The sequence below is a fragment of the Sabethes cyaneus genome, chromosome 2 (genome assembly GCF_943734655.1).
Source record: "Sabethes cyaneus chromosome 2, idSabCyanKW18_F2, whole genome shotgun sequence".
In the NCBI taxonomy this organism is placed as follows: Eukaryota; Metazoa; Arthropoda; class Insecta; order Diptera; family Culicidae; genus Sabethes; species Sabethes cyaneus.
Genome location: NC_071354.1, coordinates 87346492 through 87372422, shown reverse-complemented (window position 1 = coordinate 87372422; position 25931 = coordinate 87346492). Strand labels below are relative to the sequence as shown.

Sequence of the window (25931 nt, the reverse complement as noted above, 5' to 3'; positions counted from 1 at the left end):
CTAATCAATGTTTTCATTTATCCAGTCCATGTAGCTGTTTACCCTAGTATAAACACCTGGAAAATGTGTCCTGCCGCATGCTAGACCAAAACTTACAATTCCGACCAGATACCAGTTGCCATCTAAATTAGTGATTAACGGACCACCTGAGTCACCTCGACAAGCATCACGTTTTTCATACGTTGGTGATTGAGCACAAATGTGCGATTCATTTAAAACACTGTTGTGCAAAAATGGTTTCAAATTTTTATTGCAGTTTTGCAAACTGGTGACCACTAAGCTGACGCTCATTTTGCGAGAACTTGTTTCTCCTGTAAGTAAACGGAACTCTCATAAGTGATCGATATATGTAAGCAAAATTTTACCAGATTCAGTGAATCCCCATCCAACCGCGGTCACATTGTAGTCTGTAAACGGATGTCTGAGAAGTGCTTGTGTCCTAGGCAGACACACTGGAAGAATAAAATTCGTGTAATCTTGATGTAGAGCTGTTTTCATTCTTAGCAGTGCAATATCATGTACTTTTAATCCTTTATAATCTGGGTGCACTATTATTCGGTCTACTTTTTCAAAGCGCACCGGCTCGTTGCAATTATCATCTTCATCACAATCGGGGTCTTGATCCAGGTCCCACTCCCCCAAACGTAGAATCAATCTAGAAAGAATGACGATTGGAAAAATTGTTTTCTAACTATTTAATAAGACGTGTAAGACCAGATAATCCTAAACAATTGTTTCTAAAGTTGAATTTTCTTGTTGCAAATGTTTTGAAAATTGTTTTCGAAATACTTACTGTTCAAGAGTAGTTGTAATAACACAGTGTGCAGCTGTGATAACAAAACGTGTGTTGATCAGTGTTCCACCGCAAAATATGTTCCTGGAACCATGTATGTTGTACTCCAAAGCTACCGTCCATCGAAACTGGTCTAATTCGGTGGTTGATCCCCCGTAGATTCGTTCGGCCGCACTGTCGATACCGCAAACCGTCTCATCCGGTAGTGCTGCTTCCGTGCGTGTACGTTTCGGTGTTTCATTATTTGTGGTATTAAAGTGTGTGGTTTGAAGTGGGAAGGGAATAGGTGGCAGGGGTGGGAAGGGAATTGGTATTTCATTGTCTAAAACAACTTTTTCTATCCATTCCATGTAGCTGCTCACTCTAACATAAACACCTGGACTTCGCGCTCCTCTGCACGGTAGACCAAAACTTACAATTCCCACCAAATACCAGTTACCGTTTAAATTAGTTATTAACGGGCCACCGGAATCACCAGTACAAGAATCGCGAATCTGATGCGTTGGTGATGCAGCACAAATATGTAATTCATTTAATGTTGTTCTTGTTAAAGATCTTCTCAAACTATTCATACAACTTGGCAAACTGGTGACCACTAAGCTGACGCTCATTTTGCGAGAGCTGTTGCGTCCTGCAAGTCAACGGAACTCTATTCAATCAATATACCTAAGTAAAAATAAAAATTCTACCAGCTTCAGTAACTCCCCATCCTACCACGGTTACATTGTAATTTGTAAATAAATTGCTTAGAAGTGCCTGTGTCCTCGGCAGACAGACCGGAAGAATGTAATTTGTGTAGTTTTCAGGTAGAGCCGTTGTCATTCTTAGTAGTGCAATATCATTGGTTCTAGTATTCTTGAAATCTGGGTGCACTATTATTCGGTCAACTTTTTCTAAACGTACCGGATCGTTGCAATTATCGTCTTCATCACAATCGGGATCTCGATCTAGGTCCCACTCTCCCAAACGTAAAGTTAATCTAAAAAGGAAAAAAAAATGGAAAAATAATCATATCAATATTTGAACTAAGCATCACCCAATATTGTTTTCATGAACGATCGTGTTATGGTTAGTGAAAAGTTCCCTTTGGTCATCTCTTTTCGACAAATAAAACTGCATCTGCTATAAAAAAATTAATGCAGAAAAAAAAATGTTCAAGGTGTAACCCAAAAGTCCGGAGTTGTCATTTCAATAGTCGGTATTTTTGGGATAGGAAAATTAATTTCGTAAAAGTAGATCCAGTAAGTAAGTCTAGTGTTTAAGGTTATACAATATAATATAGCTCATCAAGAAGAATGCCCTTAATTTATGTATGTGTGAGCGCAGTCGCTTGAAGCGCTGTTTCACATTATCTGTGTTTGATTCTTGCCGGAACGAAGAGGATTTGAAAAAACCAATTTCGCGAAATATCTACTGACCTGACATCAGTATTAAATAGACTAGTATTCTTAGAGTGTTAACGGGTAAGGCCGCCCGTAGACGCCCTTGGCTTTTGAAGCTTCAAAGCCACATACTAAATTTGTTCTGAATTGACAATATAAAAAAACGTGTTCAGATTTCTTGACATTTTGGTATTAATATCACAACATTCTGACCATTCGTTCAAAAGTTATCATCTTTTATAAACAAAAAAATTCCAGAATATTCAGAAAAAATTAATGCGCGAATGTTCTCTTTTTCACTTTTGACGGATACCTAACACAAAATGATGTTGTTTCGAGTGCGTCCGTACTCGTTGTTCGTAATTTAGTAATATTATACTGCTCTTTCTACTGATGAAAAAATAATGTTAATAACCGCTACCAATTTATTGGGTTTATGAAAGAATGACCTGCATTCGGACGTGGCCGGTGTCGGTATTGAGCAGTATACAGGGATCTGATAAGGTTGCATAATGAGGAATAGCGTGCTGGCCCAAGTCGGCTTTTTCTAGCCATTTTGCAATTTTCATCGCAAAATGCAATTGATGCAAGCTTTGTTTTGATATATTTTCCGTCAAGTTTTATAACAAGACAGCCATCACGAAGTTTCAGTGACTAATCTTAAAATACCGATATAGATTTGCCAAGCTTTCAGCGCTTTGCATAATTACCATTCAATAAATAATACATGTTAATCAACGAACAAGATTCTGGTTGAAAAGTTAACTCAAAAAAACTACCCAACTAAATATTGTGATTCTATAACCTAGCGGAAATTTATGAGTATTTAGAACACATAAACGAACTATCTTCTCCTTCTGCCTCTTGCTTTTGAAAAAACAAAAAAAAAACCGTTTTATTGTACACTCAGCGGAGGAGAAAAGATGTCAATCACTGGGTATTTACGTCTTCCAAACTCGCTGTTTGCAGTATCAGTGCCACAGCCTTCAGTAGATGTTTTTCGAATCATTGCTCATAAAGACCATAGCATGCAGTGGATTTGTAAATTAAAATTGCGCGCTTTAGGGCCTTAGCGCCACCTTCTGTTTATGTCTGTGAAGATTCCCTTTGGCACGATTGTTTACGGAATACTTACTGTTCAGGTGTAATTTTCCAAACACAGTGTGCAGCTGTGATAACGAAACGTGTGTTGATCAGTGTTCCACCGCATTTTATGTTCCTGGAACCATTTGTGTTGTACTCCAAAGCAACGGTCCATCGGAATTGGTCCAGTTCAGTGACGGTCCCTCCGTAGATTCGTTCACCCACATTGTCGATACCGCAAACCGTCTCATTCGGTAGTGCTGGTACCGTGCGTGGGCGTATCGGTGCTTCACTAGTTGTCGGTGCCTCAACAGTTGTCGGTGCTTCACTAGTTGTCGGTGCCTCAATAGTTGTCGGTGCTTCAGTAGTTGTGGTAGTAGTTGGAAGTGGAAAGGTGTTTGTCCGTGTTTCCGACTCGATGGCCGAGGGTTCTTCACAACAAACCTGGAATTAGAATCGTTTAGAGTTTTCAACAATATGAAGCATTGAATTTACCATGAATTTTCCACATATGCTCTTCCTCAGTAGTTCATTACTATCCTGAGAAATGAAGATGCTTTTCGCTAGTACTAACAGCATCGGACAGTGATTTATGCTTACGCAATTTCCACTTTTCGCCGTTGGTGTTAAACATTCTGCGGTTTGTAATAAATTGTATTTGGAAAACAAACAAAAAGTTGTGGTGGTTTACCTAGGTTTTGCGTTGATATGGCTTTGAAACAACAAAGAATGCAGAGCAACCTATGAACTATGTTGCGTAGCATTGTTACTTGTAATGATTGCCAACTGCAAGAAATTGTTCTCTTCAAAAGTGGTACTTTTTCTGTCTAAAAGGTGATAACATACTCTCGCACAAGCACAGTTTCGATAGACTGATTGTTTTGCTAACATAATTTGATGTAAATGATGTGAAACCCTTTTTTCAGTTTACTTCATTGAACTTCTCAACACTTTTGAAGGTAAAATGACAAAAAAAATCATCGATTAGTATCGATTTGATTGACACGATGGTAACTGTGCAATTTGGCCCTGAATTTCTTTCCAATACCGATGACAACAAACTGTTAAAACAGTAACATCACATAAATTTCACTCGTGAACCATTCTAATCACATAGCAAACCAATACCCGTTGCGGGTTGCCTACCTTGAACCGCAATTTTACTTCATCATTCCGTTGTCGGTGCGAAACCGCACCAAGCACCATCCGATCTGATGCGCGGATGATTCATAGCGGGAAGTTTGATTACAATAATTCAATCATTAATATGTCAAAAATTTGTTAACATGTTTCCTGGCACCACCAGCTTCGTATGACTTTGCTTACCGGGCTGATCCGATGACGTTGGTTGATGATAATCGAGAGAAAAAATAATCTTCCGATGTTCTGGATGTACCTACACCTCACGGTTGGTTCCGTTTCCCGCTAGGGAACAAGTCCACATTTCGATGTGTGTGTGCGTATGTATGTGTGCGCGCTCGCTCATGCACGCGTTCCGATTGACTGTGATTGAACAGTGAGGTAGGTAGGCTGTGCCGGGTTTTGGGTGGGGAACTCCAGTGTAATGACCCCAATGTGACCCGACGAAGTAGAACTCGCTGCGAGTGAGTGGTGTGCTCTGCTAATTTCTGTCCCCGCCGTGGACGAGAGAACATGAATGAAATAATGATAGAAACGAGTAGAGTAGCCTGCGGAGGTGGCAGTGACGATCGGATCGGCCGGCGCGGCATCTGGGTGTGTTCAAATTGAGCAGCTCGGTGTGCTTGCGTTGCGCGTTCTTCATTTTCTTGTCTATAACGAAAACAATTTCCGGTGTTTGGCGAGTAGTTCAGTTACGACATCGAATTAAACCGATGCTTTGGGAGGCATAATGATGAGAGCTGCCAGTAACAAGTGAACCCTAGGTAGGGTCGACCGAACACGCTTTGGCGGAGTTTCGAAAAGGGGCCGGTAACGTCGGACTTGATTTTCCAGAGTATTACAGTTCTTTGCGAGTTCTGATTTCTGAGTATGATGTTTACATTGTAATTGTATTCGTTATATAAAATTTCTTTTTTTACGAGATTTTTGTATTAATTTTTTTATATTGATTTTTCCTCAGCCAGTGCGTTTATTGAAATGGAGAATGTTGCAGTACTGGGCAAAGTATGAAAATGTCAAATTTATGAAATTTTGTCATTAATAACATCAAGCTAATCGCTGCATACAAATTGTAGTATTGAACATTTTCTTGTCTTCGAGCACAAAACAAAAAAACTTTTTAATTCGTTTGTGATTGGAATGGAGATTGCATGCGTGTCACTTGAATCCAATCTAATCTTTATAATCTGGAGAAAATCTACTATCAAATTGCTAAAATTGTACGTGTTGTAAACAAAATAGTAAGTGCTTCTTAAACAGAACACCAAAGTTTTACCCTTTATAAAGTGGTCTCAGTTCGCGTATCAAGAGACCTAGTCTGAAATTTGGACGACTTCCCAGAATAAATGCACAAAACATGCAATGGCATCTACCTGTCAAAGGCCGTCAGCTACACACAATTCACTTTTTCCTTTCATTCAGCCAGGCAGCCGTCGTGTCGGTCGTCCAGCGGACGGTGAACAATTACGGCACGTTTCGAAGAAATTCGCGCGCCCAGATAGCGAGTTTTCAGCCAAACCCAAAACGAGACACGCTCCAAGTTCGACACTGGTGGACGTTAAGACCATGCACGTCGTGCATATATCACATCTCCAACGAAATAAAACTAAAAACGGTCGGTCACATATTTTTCCCCGCCGAGCCAGCAGATAAAATCTCGGAAAGCAAATCTATGAATGAAGAAAGTCGCTCGCATATCTTGTTTGGCTTAGTCGCAACGATCGTCTCGTGGTATCACGAACCTGTAGACTGTGGTCTGTGTTTTGACGCATCTATTTACCGTTTTCCAAATCGAAACTAGATTTCTATCTGTCGCTTGGACTTTCAAAGACCGGTTGGTATGACCCCGCATACTCGAAAGAGTGAGAGTTAGCACATTACGGGATATGTGATCTCGACCCGTCCGTCAGCCAGCGGAAACGCGACGCACGTGCCAGCACGTCTTAATGGCCGATGGGGAGGACTACCAAGTACGCGTGCTTTTACGACCACATAGTGCTTTTTTGCTGCAATACCCCTTCGAATCTGGATGGAAATCGGTGGTGGTTTGGTTGTACGTTGGTATTTTATGACTGTCGCATTTTCCATCGTGACACGGTTTCTAGTCTATCACACTTATGATACGATATGACTTCCATAGCGTCAGTAGCTGATTGCTGTCTGAATTCCACTCACGTCGCAAACCTTCCATCATTGATAATTTTGTACTTATCCTAAACAGCTCAGCTGTGCTCCGCCGTATCTTTGTTCGGATGAGGCCTGCGTGACGTCACTCTTGATTGGTCTAGACTTCAATCTGTCAGCCTCTGACAGAAGTTGATAGCCACGGCCAGCAAGTCAATGTTTAACGTTCCTAGATTAGAACTTAATCTATTTCCCGTTGATTCGCCGGTAGATATAGCCGTCTGAGCCATGCGATTCCCTTTTGCGCCGTAATCGAAATCGTATGGGTGCGATAGCGGCTAGTAGTACTCGTGTAAACCCGCTTACAGCGTGCTTCGGAGTTGTGCACCTGAATCAGCTACGAAATGGGGAGCGGGGAAGTATTCAGTCCGCTTATAGTCATCGTTGCTGGATGAACTAAATCAATGGCCACCTGAACGACAGAATCAGGTTAGTAGGGCGGATTGGTCAACAAAATCACCCCGCTGGTCAGTGCAGGTGGAATATTTTGCAACCAGCAGCGTCTGCTTCTGTCTATATTGGTACATCCGAATCCGCAATAGCTAGGCAGCGGCCAAGTGATGATGGTGGGAGTGCTTTTATGGTGCGGTGCGCGCCTGCCATCGGCATTGTCGTCGGCCAAACGGAAAGCAAGGTGCACCATATTAGAAGTACATTTTTATGTAAATCCATCGGCAGTGCATCACCGGTACGGCCCTTCCGCCGCAACCGATGCAAATGATGAGAACTTTTCGATCAGCGTTTATTCACGTCGTCAAAGTGAGAAAGTACTTACTAGTTTTATTGACTCTGAATAACCTATTGAACATAAAGTACTTAGCAACTGCAACGGTCTTTATCATATTCATATGTACATATTCATAATTTGCATGTAACAGTCTATAACAATATAGATTATGTTCAGAAAAAGTTGAAAGTTGAATCTGAGACACCACCACCATGTTTTCATGCAGTTAGCAACTTGCTTATGGAAGTTATTTGTATGAAAGCAAAAAATATGACAATTTTACTCAAGAAAAGAATAAATTTATCTTATGTATAACTTAATCGTTTTCTATAAGCGTACGAAAGTTTATAGCAGTGAAAGGAAGTGTGCGCTCTGCTGACAGATAGAGATTGATAATTTGTGGTTGTTTTAGTGGTTTATTTACCCCAGTTTGAAAACTCTAAAACAGGATATTGGGAAACCACTAACAGTAACAATAAATTGCGTGTGCGCAGGGGGTTTCCAGTAAGGCGCATAAGTGCGCAGGAATCACAGATTACTTATGTAATTATCCACGTAACGTAATACATAAATAATAGTAATAAGTACAATAATCAATGATAATTTTAACAAGAGCATGATTAACCAAAATTAATGGAAATCAGAGGTAATCAGTATAGTAATCAAAGGTAATTTTTCTCAAAGGTGCATTGTAATCATAGCTGTTGAAACCCCACTGCGTGTATGTATAAGCGGTCAATTATGCCTATGGTAACTGTCGTGCAAACTAACGTGGTTAGTTTTTAATATGAACAACTGGCAACCCTACATGTATGCATGTATGTATGGGGTTAGCCACCATCACCTCAAGGGTTTCCCATTATATGCAAGTAGAATTACTGCAGAATCGAATTTATTTACCTAGCAACTTTCATGTCAATGCTGTTCGTGAAGGACTAAAAGGGGTTGGGTGGATCTATATGCAATGTCGCTTATATGATTCCACGGGAATATAACACACTCCTTCCAGCATAGACTTCCGGTTTCTAAATACATAACTTCGCCGTGCAAACTTCTCTTGCGTGAGGATTTGTGTGCTAGAAGGGCGCGTCAAAATCCTCTCCGACCTTATATGACTTGGGCTGGTTGGGACATTCCTCATCCAGTCTTCGATTCATTCGATAGCCTGATGCTCCTTTCCCTTTACGATAATGATGGAATATGGCAATGTAATAAGATATGTGTTATATGAATATACATTATATGTAGATATATAGACAAAAATAGAACAATCTTACCACTAGGGATGGCAAGCATATCGATATTTCCGAGGCATCGTCGATCATCGATAAAATTTTCGGATTAACGATAATTATAGATATTTTTAAACTCTTGGTTATATGACATACCCCCCCCCCCCCCTCCCCTCCTATTAAACACCCGCATTCACTTCTTCACCATGCGATTCACCCTTAAGGCCACCATTCTTGTACAAACTTAGAAAATTTTGTCTAAGAATGTCGATGAGTTTAGGCTTTGCCAACATGTTCGACATGGCTGACAGAAATCGAGGCAGAAAAATCTGAGCAAAACCGCGTAAGGCAAAGTTTCTGCTAGAAACGGTTGTTGCCTTACTGCTTGATTTCACGGGTACCCGCTTACGAAAAAATCGGATGCCTGGCAGAAATCGAAAAGAACCAGTCTTCATTTTTCACTCGATTCTTTTTATGTCAAATGTGACACTTTGAGGCTGGAGAAAAGTGGTTCATCCAAAGACTGGCAATCCTATCCTTACTCTATGTCTTTGACAGTAGCCAACGTCTACTGCTGGCGTGGGTATTATTTGCAAAAATCTGGCTAAGATTTGAAAATAATACCCATCTGCCAGAATACCGGCTTTGCAGCGTGAAAAGAACAGAATGTATGGCGGTGTCATGCTGTCTCATTTACGCAAATGGTTAGATGTTGACTGCATAAACATGGCAGCCTAGCAGTACCGTGGGTTCATCAGTTTTGCAGTTTCGGGCAAAAGGTAAGAGAATAATATGGAACATGATAAAGTAGGTATAATTTAATTGCTAACCTGTTTATTGCACGCTTCTTGCTGCTACAGTCCGCTGCTGCTACCCTCCAAAAAGGTGCAAAACCGCTTTTTATTCGAAACCTCTGGCAGAAATCGAACAGAAATCCGGCAGAAAAACAGGGCAAAAATTTCTGCCCGAATCGGATGTTGCATTTCTGCTAGTTTTCACGGGTGACGGCGGCCAGAAATCCGTCAGAATGTCTGGCAGAAAAAGTTTTTTGCTGCCAGATTTTTGTTCGATTTCTGCCGGACGCGCCTAAGCGGGTAACAGCGGGAAAATATTTGACAGAAAGGCTGGAAGAAAAAAGTTTTCGCTGCTAGACATTTCGCATAAGCATAGGGTGGATTTCGCATAAGCGGGGTTCAGCGCTCAACTCGAATAACCTAACCAATCAAGCTCAACATATTCATGTTGGTTACTGTCACACACATAGAGTATAAGGAACGCTGCCAGTGCCTTGGTTGGCCTCGCCTGTCAATATATGGTTTGTATTGAAAATTATCGATACTTATCGATAATATCGATAAAATGACGGGAAATATCGATTGTTATCGATAACCATTTTTGGCGATAATTGCCATCACCAGCAGTCCTTCAAACGGAATAGAGTTGCATCATTTGAGTTTACATGAGTGTTTCCATTATTAATTTATTTTTCTTCTGGTATCCATGATCATTATTTAAACTTTCTTCGTCCTGAGTTTTAACTGTACAGTAGGAGGTGCTTGCTCCATGAGCTAACACGAAACAAATAATTAAAATAACTTGTGTTAAGCTTACCTACTAACAAGGTCGTGTGGCTCAGCCGTCATCCAAACCCGCAGTTTTGAGATCAGGCATCCGGGAACCACCTATCATCGCACCTCCTAGCTTGGCTACTCAATAGAGCATTACCGGGTAAGGCCACGTGGAGGCGCTAGGTAGGGGCTTGGGATGGCTGGAGTTCCCTAAGTTGCCCCGTTCCTAATAATCGAAAAACCAAACCGTGTAAAAAAAGTACTTGAGTGTATCTTTGGTTTGTTTTACTATTTAGTGGCTGAAAAAGTAAATTATAATAAATTCCACATAATCGCTACATCTAGGGGAAGGGCGGTAAAGACGGACACTGCGGGAAAGACGGACACTTGTCATATTTCATAAACAATAATTTTTTGAAGCAAATCAATTATGGGAAATGTTTTTATAGATTGAATTAACACTTTTGAACTAAACTGCCGATTTTTAGCAGCGTAGCTGACAAATTTATAAGCAAAACAAAGAAAAAATGCGTATATACGCTAACCGATGTAATTTTGTGCGTGAAGAAAATAGCTGGTAAATCGTTAAAAAACAACATATTCATGCTAAACCAACGACATTGCGTTTGATCTTTCACTGAATATCCATTGGAAACCTAGTGAATTTTTGAATATTCAGTAAAAATTTATTGAAGTTTGAAAAAATGGTATCCAAGTCGAGAAAGACGGACACCCAACAGTAGGGAAAGACGGACACACAGATTTTGAACCCATTTTGCCCAACAACGATTTAACATTGCAAATACTTACATATTATATATGTAAAAGTAACCAGAAGTCATATAACAGTTGGAATGAGCCAACTTTTAGAAACGATTAATTCGTCACCAATTAAAATATTGAAGGGAACCATTCTATTTTCTCGCTCAAAAGGGGGATCGGGAAAGGGGTTTTGCCAAACCAATACTTTCCTAAATACATGATAAAATATGTTAATTTTTCTTAATACTGATAATTCAACGACGCGTGACACCTTTTTGCGAGTGTCCGTCTTTCCCATATCAAGTGTCCGTCTTTCCCGCCCATGCGCAGAAACTCTGATTTATACATGATGTTTATAATATTAAAAAAAGCATAAATTTTGGAAGAAATTTTTTAGCACACGTTGTAACTTTATTAGACAGAGACTTAAAGGTTCAGTTTATACGAAAATTGGGATCAATACAGTTATATTTGAGTAGATATTGAGTCTTTACCTTAAGGTGTCCGTCTTTACCGCCCTTCCCCTATTATGAATCGAACGGTAACTGAACCATTAAAATTTACACCTTAGAGCGTTTAAAATCTTTCATATTTTCGTGATGGTAACTAGAATCTAAATTATGAAATGACACCTAGCGGTAAGACGTAGTCCTACGTATTAAAAGTATCTATTCCAGCAGTGATTCGGACAGAAATTTAAAAAATCTTTAAAGCGGAGTGATGCTGGAGTGATGAGGGAAGTATAAATCTATGATTTATTCTTGAATTTATCTATCACTAATCATTTCCCTCACTTTAAAGATACTCTTACAGATTGATCGAATTGGAGGATTGCCCCTTATAAGGTTCAAACGAAGTCCTATATTCAGGGCCGGCGCTAGCCAATTTGTCGCTCCAAGCAAATCCTCACAATGGCGCCCCAGAATTCAGTAGTAAAAATAAGGAAGATTTATTCGGATAGATATATTGCATTTATTATGACGTCAAAAATTATCAAATAGTTTATTTGACGCTTTCTATGCAGCCTTTAGAAAAAATTTTTGCATGCATTTTTGCAATTTTACTTTTTATTCCAGACTAATCGCTCCTAACCATAAAACAAACAGTAAAAGTATCGCAATCCATCGAATGCTTAGCATTAGTCGAAACATGTTTAAGATTCCTGCAGGTATTTGTACGATTCGGGAGAAAAAGATTATTTTCCATGCTTCCTGAAACTGAAAGCATTTTCTGATGGTTCTTTAATTATTTGAATCTAGATTTGAAGCATACAACATGTAAATGTAAATTTCTACTACTTATAACAATTTAAAAAGTGTTTCAATAAGATTGATAGCAGTATCTAAAACAGAGTTAAAGCTATCTACTCTAAATTTCAGAGTAGAATCGGTTCGTCATTTGCGTTATTTAAAAAAGCTCCTGCCACAGCGAATTCAATCCTCGAAAATAAGCGACACGGTAAAGTCACAGTTAACCGCCATTTCTCTCGCGTATTTGTCGGATTATTGAAACCCATTATCAGAATGATAAACCTTCGAAACCAAAAAAGTTCGGTTTTAAATTTCTGTTGCTTCAGAAAATTCGTCTTTATACCTTGCTGCTTCAACGAAAGATGAATCTGCTGATTGCTGATTTTAAAGAGATTCAAAACTATCATCCGAAACATTTCTAAATAGTTTAATAGCGTCAATACGACCTTCCCACCCCGCTTATATGATACCATCAGAACATCACCATCATCAGAACAATCAAGACGGTAACTTTACAGCACTGCAACACGGATTTTGAACCACGGCTTATGAACCGCGAACTGAAAGAGATTCGCGTAATAGATCTGGAGAAAGCCGGGGGAATACGATGGGCCGGTCACGACGCAAGAATGCCGAACGACTGTGCAGCAAAATCTGTTCTTTTCAAGATCTCCATCACCATTAGGAATAGAGCGACCCAACGTGCTAGATGGCTCGACCAGGTTGAAGCCGATTTGCTTCTGTCGAGACGCTCAACGAATAATTGGCGACCCAGGACCGTAGCCCAGGCCCAAATACAGCGGAAAGACACTCTAGATACAATATGCTGCTAAAGAAGAAGGAGGAGAATTTTATATTAGCCGCTTATTTATTTAATGCTCTAGTTTTTTTAACGTAGCCGAAATGGTGGCCCCCTCAAAGTAGCGCTCCAAGCAGCAGCTTGTTTTGCTTAAGGGAAGCGCCGGCCCTGCCTATACTGATTGGACCTGTTGAGAAGATGGTTTACATTGTATATTTTGTTACATACAGCAGTCCCCCGAATAACGCGGTGGGTGGTGGTGTACGCCCATGGCGATTTCTTAGTTGTCCATTAACCAATAAAGTTGATTTTTGGTACATTGTTAGTATGTGGTACAACCTAGTCAACTACCAAAAATCAACTTTATTGGTTAATGGACCGCTGAGATATCGCGATGGGCGTACGGCACCATCTATCGCGTTATTCGGGGGATTCCTGTATATATTAACAAAATCGTTATAGACTTATTGTAAAAACGAAAAGTAAAGTGTGCTATTTGTTTACGATTCGCTGTAGAGACCCACCTAATTCTGCGCAGTGTTCCTAATTCAACGCACCGCATGTTTTCCTTAAAAATCATAGCAAGTTTTGACTGAAATGTGTGGAGCGCAGAATTGGGCACCATGCGCCGACGTGGAAAAATGTTCAAAACACGATTGCACAAAAGTTCCTTTGTTTGAACTAAATGATTATTTTTCGGTATATAACCAAATAGTTTCCAATTGAACCACTGGTAAAATGTAAAACGCACTAATGAAACCGGAGATATGCATTTAGAGTGTATTAAATTCGGTTTTTGTTGTTAAATTTTGCCATAAACCCTTCTACCATTGCAATTCTTATTTTACATCTCAAGCAACGGATGTTAGATTCCGCTTTCCGACCAAGTGTGCTCGAAACGTCAAAAACGGCGATACGGTTTCCAGGAAATGATATTAAAAACTTCAACCCGAAAGATTAATGCTTTCACTACTGAAAAGCGTTTACTTGCTCATCTGAGTGGAAAAACCATTACAGCACATTTCGCTGTGGTTGCTTTGCGTTGGCGCGTAGATTTACTAGTTCAGGGCGTTGTCTCGACACTCAGTGGCTCAGTGTTGGCGGCCGGTATAGTAGGCACGGTGCGTGAAAAATGTGTGGCCACCAGCCGGCAGTGGCTCCAATCGCCAAACGCCGCCAGCTGATGGCGCGAGTTGTGCGTTATGCTTTTCCGTTCCGAAAAAGCCACTGACTGCAGCCAGCCAGCCAGCTTCGTGGAATGCTTGACGGTGGGAGTGTAGAGAATTTTCACGCATGATGTCTCCCCGTGTTGCTAACTTTTGTACGAACGTCCAACGATGCACTCACTCGGAACCCTCTTTGCTGCTCCTTACCGATCCGCCGCCGAGTTCCGTACGAAGTTGTGCCGTATGCCACTCGGTTTACGAGAAAAATAAGTCCATGCGGGCTTTCCACAGGTAATTTATGATAAATGGAAACATCATAATAACAGTAGTAATAACATATGAAAACAAAATTAATGACAGTGATTTTTTTTCTCTTTCACTGCCGCTTGATTTTTTGTATTCTTCGGGGGTGCCGTACCGTATGAACGTGCCAAATGAGAGGTTACCGTGGTTCGGAAGCCATCCGGACGGAACAGTGGACTGGCGGTCTTATCTACACTTTATCACCTCATCGTGGCAGTTTACGGTGAAAAGCTCGAAGTACTCGACCATACGTTTTTATCTGTGTGGGTGTGGGTGTCAGCGGAGCGGTGGAAGGGCACCCGGTAATTTTTGGTTCCAGTTGAACCGGGAGGCGATAAACTGTTTATAAGACTACCGTCGATTCGGGCGAAATTGATCAGTCGGGTGAAATTGATCAGCTTGGACTAACGAGTAAAAAACTCTTTATTCTACGTTTATACTGATTCATAAAGCTGAATATGCACCCATTCATATAAAGATTGAGTTACAGGTCAAAGTCACTCGGCTTTCAGCAAGATTGATCTTGTAAATGGCTTGATTTTTTAAAATTTACTATTTTGATCGAATCGCAATTTTCAACATGCCCGATAAAACTCCTTGCTGTTAACACAAATTTCGTTGCAGAAGGAAATTTTGATAGAACTAATTCGATTCTCTAATTATCTGGCTGTGCTTTGATAATTTCCATGAATAAAATTATGCGACAGAAATTGTTTGATTTGACCTTTTACGAAATAAAACGATTGATAACATCATGAACTGAGGCAACATAGATTTCTAGATCGCTATGGGTGCGAAATGGAGCTGCCACCTGCGAAAGTTTATTCTTTCTGTAAAGCAGAATGGAGATTTATAAAAGGGTGCAAAAGACAGACAATACTTCGCACAAATTTTACAAACGCTCCATATGGCAGTTGCATGAGAGTGCAAGAGATCGGTTTGTGCTTACATAGCGAAATGCAACTACACATTCAAAGAGACAGTCAAGCTCCCGTATATGAGGAGAATTAAATTATTTGTTTCACTAGATTGGTGAAGATTGTATACGAAAATCGTACATTTACACATATATACAGCAATGTTTAAACAAAAACAAACGATTACGATGCTAAAATTGGCTTAATATCTTTTCTATCGTTCATATTTATTTAGCAGATGCATCAACCATGCTAATGTAGAGCTGACTGTTTGATTTTTGTGCTAGTTGCTGTACGCGACATTGTTGCCTACATACAGGCAATATCTCGATTACGCCAGATTTTATACTGCACGTAAGGTTATTGCTGTCAGAGCGTATGGTTTAATAGCAATATCGTCTTGATTTCTACGTGATCAATTTCACCCGTTATTTGTAAATTTTCAATTTCACGATTACATTAAGTTTTATCTAAAATAAAACTATTTATATAAGATATAGATGATACTGTCGTGTAGCCAGCACTACAGTACTTATTTTAAAATTGAATCATCTTCCTAAATATGTTTCTATTCAAAGATATTTTAAAAATATTAGAAAAAGTGATCAATTTCACCCGAATTCACGGTACTTATTATCGCTATCGTCGTATGTCGTTCGGTTCACCTGTTGCACGGCGGCGCACGAACCGGGGGTGATTTATGCTCTATTTAATACCGGAGAATTAAAAAAGGCTTCCCGCTGGGTCCCGTGATCATTGACGGACGGTGTGGTTGGGCACTGCAGCGAAGGAGACCGGGGTGGTAGCAGTGGCGGCGGAGGTCCGTCCGATCTGCTAGGCTAGGTATGAAAAATATGACGGGGCTTGACACTTGCTGATTGCTGTCTGTGTTGTTTTGCTGTGCGTTCTGTCCGGGTACTATATGAGTTCGTTGTGGTCAATTTAGCAGCGGATTAGCACTGCGGAGGTCGGGCGGTGGGCAGCAATTTTCCTCTTGATGTAGTGCCAGCTTGTTTTTGCTGTTGGGGTTTTGTATTTCTGTGTACTTTTCTCGTTCCAGCGTGCGTGTTTTGTGTTGTAAATTTGTTGGCACTTAATTTATATAAATTATCGAATTATTGCGCGTGAAGCAATAACATTATCTGGAAATTGTTGGATTGTTAGTTCAAATGACCTGACGAGTTTGGATTTAGTTGATAGAGATGTTTAGGGAAAAATAGCCGTACAGTGATTATTAAAGTGAAGAATTGCTAGAGAATCAGGTAAATAATTAAGCACTTATGCTGTTAAGATCGACTGAGGTACACATATTGTATTGCGGATTTTCAGCTTTCCAGTCAGTTTTAAATTGAAAACGGCTTTTTTTATACTGCCTGACGTTTCGGTATTTGGTTTTGGCCTTTTTCAAAGGTAACTGTAATAGGCCAAAACCAAAAGCCGAAACGTCAGGCAGTATAAAAAAGCCGTTTTCAATTTAAAACTGACTGGAAAGCCGAAAATCCGCAATACATTAAGCACTTAGATTTTTTGTAACGAAAAACCTTGTTCTTGTTCGTGCAGAGAAGACAAAATAATGTGGAAGTTCTTTGTACAATATTTTAAAAATTGTAAACATGAGCAAAATAATTCATGCAATTCTTCTTGAATGAACAATTCTTCTTAATTGAATATGTTCACAAGAATATTTCAGTTGTACCGTAATAATGATAATTATTATGCCGACGATGATGATGACTTTTTTTCATACATAAATGCATATGCAATTCAAAATAGCACAACGGTTACTGCAGCTCAGCTTTCGAATACTAAATGTACACAATTATTGAACCAATTTGTAGTACATGACACCCGGCTTCGTGGTTCATGCCTAAGCGGTTTGTATCACAGCGTCACTCAACTGATCGTGACGTGATGCACAATGTGCACCACAGCGGATCTAAAGCGATCTTAAAGAATACTGACCACGTGGAATGGGAAAACTTTGCGCGCTTCGATTATCGCGGTAGCGGCATCTCTAAGTTATTTTTAATATTATATCGCAATTGAAGTTGAGTTTTTTCAGAGCAGTTATACGTTGGTATAATTGACCAGTAGTTTAAGTCCACCATTAGCGTATCCTGAAAGTGGCCATTGAAGTTAACTTGTGGTTTTCTTATGATGAAACTCATTAAAATTAGATTGATTAACAAGTAGAGGCTTCAACATAGGTAGTCGAAACACATTATTAAGTCTTTCGCAACCCACTGAAAAATGCTTTAGCAATATTTCGAAAAATTCCCTCGGCTGCGACTTTTATCGAACTACGTGATTGACGTTTTAGATATGACTTTCACGAATAGTGAGATTCTTGGAAGCCAGATACCTACTAATTTGTCCTGTCACAGTACAGGGCTTGTTAATATTAGTATTAGTAAGCGATTTATTTCAATAAATCAACGACAACTTGTGGAGGCACCTGTTGATAATCTCTTTCTTCGTTTACTGCCCATTCAATTGAACTACCCAATAGCTCATTGATTTATTGCTCAGACATACATATATCCTTCAGACGCGCGGACGCCTGTCTGTGGGATGTCTCCGCAGCTTGCCTGGCAGCGATATTTTTTCCTGCCCGAGCGAGGTCATATGACAAATCGTCCCGATTGAAAGTGGCCTGCACCGAAGTGGAAGACGCGCCGGTGGAAAAAAAATTAGCTATAATTAATTCAAACCACATCACCGACCGATCATCAACCGGTAGCTCTCGAAAACGGTAGCTTCATCTTCATCTCTGGGATAATGGTGTTCTTTCCTGATTGCCGAGGCTTTTTTACGGCAACGAGAGAAAACAAAACTACAACTTCATAAACTTCATCAGTAAGGGACCGAACATCCTTCCGAGAAATGCAACACTCTATGCCGCGATTAGTGTAGATACGGAATCTAATATCCCGAAAAAAATGTGCTTATTTGCCCTAACCACGCTAGTAGTAGAGGAGCAGGAAGATACAAACCGGTAGATAAGTTCTCCACAGAAACAACACAGTGATTTCAAATGGTGGCACGGTGTTTACAAGTTGAGCAATCGTTTAAAAAATTACATTTCCGTAAAAAACAAAAAGTAATAAAATTTCTATTATTGGATGGATAGCAAGTTCTACAAGCAAAATGCAGCAAAATATTGCTGTTTTTCTTTTCAACTTTTCAAAGAAGGAGTTTGTCTCGCTTTATGTTAGCCCAAAAAAAAGAAAACAAAACATGGGGGTTGCTTTGGACTTAATAAAACTTCAACTGTATCGTGAAAACAATTGATGATAATTTTTTAACTACAGTCTTTCCATTAGACGAAAAAAATGGTAAATGAAAGTACCTAATGAAATATCCTAATGTAACATAGGTGTTTTATAATATCGAACAGAGCGGGACAATACGTTTTTGTTACCAAGCTATGAGCTCCATAGGTTTAGCCAAGCCAAGCCAAGGGTCCAATTATAAACGAATTCGAACACAATTGATAATAACAAATATTTTAATTTCGTTAATTAATTATCGCCGCTAATCTGCCGCATTTTAGTCGCCTCACAATATTTGCATTTTTGTACATGGTACACCGAAGCAATTTGGTATGGTTTTTTCTAAGTTCTTAAGCTTCTGTTTCAACTCACCTCGCATTTCAGCCTGCCTCGGTGTACCTTTTTTCTTTTCCTGTGTGAACTCATCACTGCGACCAGTATAGTTGATCTATTGTGATATCGCCCGGGTGTTTGCTGTATGACCTGCACTGCATTTCTTTTTGCTATAATCGCTATTGAATGAGCGATATGCTTATTAAATTTTAGCGCGCTTGTGTGTATTGGAGTTTACCCTTACTTCAAAGCTTGATCTACTTTATCCACTTATTCCTCACTGCCAGTACTATCCCATATTCGCCGTCCCTGACGAGAACTCACTCGTTCCTCTGACCAGTACACTTACCTATAGGACGGATTTTTGCACTTTTAAGAGGCTTCAGTGGGTAAATTTAGAATTCAGCATGAAGGAAGGGTGAATGAGGGGGGGTCTGAGAATAAACCCGGTGTACTTTACTTGGCATATTTTGTGATTCATGGTCGCAGGAGCTTATGCTCAAAAACGTTAAGAGCTCATCGGTCGCTCTTCTGGACGTCTACGCTTCATGGTCGTAAATTACCATCGAGCCTTACCACCTTTTCACTTCACGACTAATTTGCAGAATTGTTGACGATTAATTTCACTTTAAAAGTATCAAGGGGCTACAACGCTTGCTACCAGCTACCCCGTAACAAAACAAACAAAATTCAAGAATAGATACAAGCAATAGAGATTGTTGCAGTTATATAAAAAAACACTCTGTTACATGACAGAACCAAATAGAGCATTTTATTATGACAGAAGAACCAGTTATGCTGCTATTGTCATTACCACGGAAACGTTTTGGTACTTGACATAATGTTGTCAGTTCGTAAAATGCTCTATTGAAATAATAAACCAATTCAGTTCTTATATGCACAAGAGATTTGATAATGATAATAAGCTCTTTCTTTGATTTTTACGCCGCTTTCAAATATCTGTCGTGAACCATGAACCAGCAGTTTTAAGTACGTTTGATTTGTATGGGAGCTGTCACATTGTTACCGGGTTGGCTATCAGCCACTATATACTTTGTTTCGGTAGAATTTATGATAAACCCTAGCCTCGCAGCATGGAAGATGTATGTACATTTTTTCCAGAGTTCTACGGTTAATACCAATGATATCGATGTCGTTCGAAAACTCTAGAAGCATGCGAGATTTCGTAATGATGATACCACTTCTTTGCACGCCTGCTCTTCGGGTAGCACCTTTTAATTTGCTATTCAACATTGCTTGAATTTGCTATTCAACATTGCATGGGCTTCAAAAAATTTAATGTTACAAACGAGAACGATGTCTCACCCGCCTTCTGATGCTTGATGTTGAATTGTCAAAGGTAGCACATATCAGCCTAATCCGTTTTGTAGAAATCCATGTCCAAGCATAACCTGCCACAGTTCATTTCGTCGAACTGAATCGTACGCTGCCTTGAAGTCTATAAACAAATGGTAAGTCTGCAAGTTGAATTCTCAGCATTTATCGAGCATTTATCGCAAGGTGAACATTTGGTCCATCGTTGAGCGTCCCGCACTGGTATATACTAGGAAATACGAGAGAATTCTGTATGCAGAATTAAGGAGAGAAATGGGCTTTTTTTGTAAATAGGGCATGTAAGCCCTTTAAAAAGTCCGTAAGCGGTTTCTCCTCAGTTCATACCTTTAGAATAACCTAATGAATTACACAACACGTTCCCGATTTTCAAAAGTTCTGTTGGAATATTGTCCTTTCCAGTTGCTTTTAGTTTTTCAGCTCTTCAGTTTCTTTAACTTCATTTAAAGTTTGGGATTCATCATCCTCAATGGATAGTCTGTTTCTGTTAACAGCTCCATCTTTTTCACTATTCAACAGCACTTCGAAATATTGTATCGCCAGGCTACCTTCGATCTTTTGATAATCAGGTTCCCCCTCCTTATCGTTGTATATAATAGTATTTGGAATGGTCCAGCTCTTCCGGTTCTGGGATTTTGTTGCGTCGTCTTTTCCCAATCGCAAGAGAATTCGTGGGGCAGTATCAGGCGGGTTTTATGGGGGGCCATAAAGCTACGACGGATCAAATTTGTACTCTCCGACAAATCCTCCAGAAATGTTGGCAGCACTACGTGCCCCCGCATCATAGTTTCTAGGTGCGATGCTGATCTAACAAGCCAGTCGTCGTATGTTCGAATATCGGCTAGGTGGTGCTTGCTAGGTATAATCAGTAGAATCGTTGCGCTGGCCCCGTAATTTTCCTGTACTCTAACAGCCGGCTGCGAAGTCTGTCGATAAAGAAGGGTAATGTCTAAAGACGGTATAAACCCAAGGCTGCGTACACCTAAAGTTGGGAGACTGCGGTGGGCCGGCCACGTCGCAAGGATGCCGGATGACTGTGCAGTAAAACCGTTCTTTTCAAAAACCCCACCTGCCTCAGCAATAGAGGGGCCAACGTGCTTGATGCCTCGACCAGGTTGAAACCGACTTGCGAGTATTGAGACGCGCAACTAATTGGTGACGAGTAGCCCAGTACCGAATATATTCGAACAAAAACAAAGTCATATATTTTTGTAAATAAAGGTCTTATTCCGAATTTTAGTTTTAGAAGTTGTTTGCCCATAGGTACAGAACGCAACAAACAATTATTTCTCTACTGAATTGCCTTTTGCCTGGATTACACGGTTCAAATACTTTTTGAAGTTGTTATATGCGGCACGCACTACTTCCATCGGAATATCATCCCATATCTTGTTGATAACTAACTTAAATTCATCTAAATTATGATATTTATAATCCATGAGCTTCAGCTGCATGTACGCCCCAAGATTTGCAGTGCGGACAGGAGTTTCCATCCTGTTGAAAGCAGCAATATTCTTCACCATACATTACTTGAACGTAAGACATCAAATTTTATTCTAAGACCTTTTCTAGATAGTATTTTGCGGTAACTTTCATACCCTTTTCAATAAATACAGGAGGAAGATTCCCTTTCTTTGAAATGCCTCTCCATATCATGACCACTGATGAATTTTGATATCCTGGTGCAATCCGTTCTCATCAGAAAAGATCACTTCGGAATCACCGTGCCGACGGAGCAACAGTTTTCACCTTTCCTGCCGTTTTTGTTTTATTGCTTCCGTTAATCCATGGATTAAATGTTTTTTGAATGCTTTCATATCCAGATCCTTTTTCAAAATTCGACGAAGAGATTCCCTGTTGATAGTCAGCTCAACTACCATTTTCCGTGCGGACCGGTCGCAACCTTTTTGACATCTGCAGTTCTGACGCTTCATTTTCTTTCGGGTTTTTTTTATGGTTTTCAACAGATCTTGTATCGACAAATCCTTTTACTGTATAGTATCCTCTTTCCTCTTTTTAAGCCGGAATGTTTGAGGTCACGTAAAATTGTGCTGTATGCAGCACTGTTTCGGAATTTATTTATTATCAACGACCGTAACTCGAACATTGGTACGTGTACACCGAACGAGACACTTCGTATGAAACCACGTCAAGTAAGACTTAAGTCATGATGACACACACATGGTATTAGTTTAATTGTATTAATTGTACACGCCGTTGCAAGCATAAAATGATTGTTGTTCGAATATATATGTGTCTCACGGTATAATATATATGGTCCGGTTCCTGATTTCGTTGATCTTTGTAAAGAAGTTTCTTGAAGCAATTCTTCGCCTCCGCAAGAACGCAATCTGCTGTAATGCTGGCCGTCTGTTTTCTGGCTAGCGTCTTTTTTCGGCACCTTTAGCATCTCGGTATTTCTCTGCTCCGGCGTGTCACAGTTGCAGCCAATATGTAAGTTCTGACTCGATTATTGACGTTAGTTACTCGTTGCCACACTGCGTCGAACCACTCACCGAAAAAGACTCCAGCAGCAGGACCCAACACTTCTTCCGCTGTTGTACTAATCGCATCATGGAGGTGCTTCCACTGCGCGTTCAGTTTCTCCCTAAGTTGTTCACCGATCCGTTCATCAGTTTTCCGAGAGTACTCTGCAGCAATTCCTACCACTCATACCCACCGAATGAATGTTTATAATTTATTTATTTATTTATTTATTTATTTACTAGTCTTCGATAGTATCGCACAGACAGTTCCTAATATATATTTATTCTAAATTTAAAAGTCATTCTACTAATATTAAAATCATAAGAGTCAGACACTACATTGAATTCACGACAACACACACCAATAGGATTGTTCTGGCCAAATAGAGTGCGATGCATTGGAAGCCGAAAGAAATGTGATCGACGGGTAAGCCTAGGTGGTACGTTGATTTGAAGCCGCTCCAGCAGCTCCGGACAGTCAATATTGTTTCCAAGAAGATCGAAGACAAATAAACGTTGCAGCAAACTTCTCCTGTTTGCCAGCGTGGGCAGACGTAGAAGAGCGCACCGATGTTCGTACGGAGGCAAATGAATTGAATCATCCCAGGGCAGCGTTCGCAAGGCATACCGGATGAAGTGACGCTGGATTCGTTCAATCCGGTTGATCTGGACAGCATGGTAAGGTGCCCGCACTATCGCTCCGTTCTCCAAAATACTACGTACAATCGCGCAGTAGAGAGACTTCAGGCAATAAACATCATCGAAATGCTGCGTATTCCTTTTGACGAAGCCTAGTAACGCATATGCTTTAGCAGTGGTAACTGCAACGTGCTGAGCAAAACATAGTTTGCTATCGAAGAGAATTCCTAAATCTTTTACAGAATGGACTCGGCTGACACTGACTGTTTACATTCTATAGTCAAACAAAGTAGTCTGTCTGTTTCTGCAGAATGATATCACATTACATTTCTGTATATTAACTTCTATGCCGTTCAATGTACACCAATTCAACAGCGAATCAATATCGGATTGTATAGCGTAGCAATCATCTGTCAATGCTACCACCCGGTAAAATTTTAAGTCGTCAGCAAACATCAACTTTGGAGATTTTATAATGGGAGCACAGATCGTTCACACAAAGATTGTACAGCAGTGGGCCAAGGTGGCTTCCTTGGGGCAAACCTGATTTCATCTCAAAAAGAAGAGAGCTAGTTCCATTTACTCGCACAAACGCATTGCGGTCGGTAAGATACGACAGTATCCACCGTGTCAGCCATTCAGGAAATCCCAACTTTACCAGCTTCGTTACCATCAAGGCATGCGGTACCCTGTCGAACGCTTTAGCGAGATCCACATAGACCGCATCGATCTGCTGACGCTTCTTAAGTGCATTCGTCACCGTAGAAACATACGACATCAGGTTAGTAATCGTTGAACGCTTTTTCACAAACCCATGCTGATATTCCGAGATCGTATGATGAACCATTGGATAAAGTGAATCGTTGATAAGGCTTTCGAATACCTTCGGCAAGCAGCTTAGAATCGAAATACCACGATAATTCTTGACGTCAAGTGTATTCCCTGCTTTATGGACAGGTGTAATTGCGGCAGTCTTCCAAACAGTCAGGAAAGTTCCTTCCGACATAGATAGATTAAAAATAATCGTTGTCGGAATAGCGAGTGCCGCAGCACAGTTTTTGAAGAGAAGCGGTGGCAGTCTGTCCGGTCCAGCACCTTTCGATACATCAATTGATTGCAACTTGAACACCACGTCGCTCTGAGAAAAGTTGAATAACGACATATTCAAATCAAACAAAAGTAAACTACCCAAATACGCTTCAGACGAAGGTGGTCGGTTATTACTTTGCACACTTCGAAAGAAGGATGAGAATAGGTTTGCTGACTCCAGCGGTGACTCCGCCGAGCTGTCGTTGTAGTGCACACGTTGAGGGATTCCGCCTTGCTGTTTCCGATTTTTTCACATACGTCCAGAACGATGCGGGGTCATGCTTGATGTTGTCTTCCATGTGACAAATGTAACAGCTAAAACAATGCGCATGCAAAGAGTTATATAACATGTTCAGTGGAATCTCACTCACCTTTTAGCCAAATCACGTCCAGAGATTCCAGGATTATTTCAGATTGCCCTGCGTAGTTGCAGGTCATAATTTCATTCTCTTAGTTAGGTTTGCTTTGCACGACCCCGGTAACGTTGGATAACGTAACCAGGCTGCCCTCTCGACCACGTTAGGTTTTCAACATGAGTGTCTCTCGCGTTCTATCTTCGAGAGCTTTTCAATCCTAATGACATTTTCACCACTAAAGCCTAGTATCGACCTGAAAAGAAATGAGCAAAAAGATAGGCCAAGAAATGCTGAAGAAAAGATTTTCCGTTTGCGATTTCTTTACCAGTATGCACCTCACAAGAAATATTGTTTTACTTTCAGATGGCGCAGTTTTACATGCCAGTGAATTGAAACGTCACTTTTCCGTACGGAATAATATCCGGCGCAATTATTACCACAAGAAAAAATGACAGATAATTGCTTGCCTTGCAGTTGTCAAAATTTCTTCGGTAAATACCAGGATTTTTTCTTGAGCTATTTTCTTTTCAGCTGGATACTAGGCTTAAGTAAACAATCCTACCAGATCAAAATGTTGTCATTGGTTTCTTATTTACGACAAGTAGAGGCGCTGCACTAACTAGAAACTTAGATTATTAAAGGAACTAGATAGGCAAGTCTTTGATTTCCTCATACATGAGTAAAAAGTATGCCAGCAGCACTATCTAGTCATCATAGTCTTTGTATCGCCTTCTTATTTTACAGTGTTAGTGACAGATAGTGTAGTCGAACGTGTGCCTATGAAATCGCTCTACAAACGCTATGATAGGTTAGTAAACCCGAGTAAAGTTTTAGAGCAAATTGAAAACAAAATTTGATATCTTGATGTAACGGCTTTTGAATACTCGGTATGATTTCATTTTGGTCAACTTAGCGGTTAAAATATCAAAATTGATTGCAAAAATTCCACGCCGTAAAATTAAAATGAATACTACTTTTGTTATCAAATATATCAAACGGAATACTAATCTTGCTGTTACACAATATTAATAAGAAAGAAGAATTCGTTGTCATTTTACTATCATATCATCATCATTTTGTTATCATCATATAATTTG

General features: G+C 40.1%; 1 protein-coding gene across 1 annotated transcript; it reads right to left on the bottom strand.

Moving 5' to 3' along the window:
- LOC128735655 (transmembrane protease serine 9-like) lies at positions 1-24236 on the bottom strand. Its single transcript, XM_053830140.1, has 6 exons — positions 24048-24236; positions 3311-3702; positions 1483-1772; positions 794-1424; positions 366-655; positions 1-311 (listed from the first exon to the last, which is right to left on the bottom strand). Exons 1-6 carry the CDS (start codon positions 24234-24236, stop codon positions 1-3), a joined length of 2103 nt encoding a protein of 700 aa, XP_053686115.1.
- Between the last annotated feature and the right edge of the window lie 1695 nt (positions 24237-25931).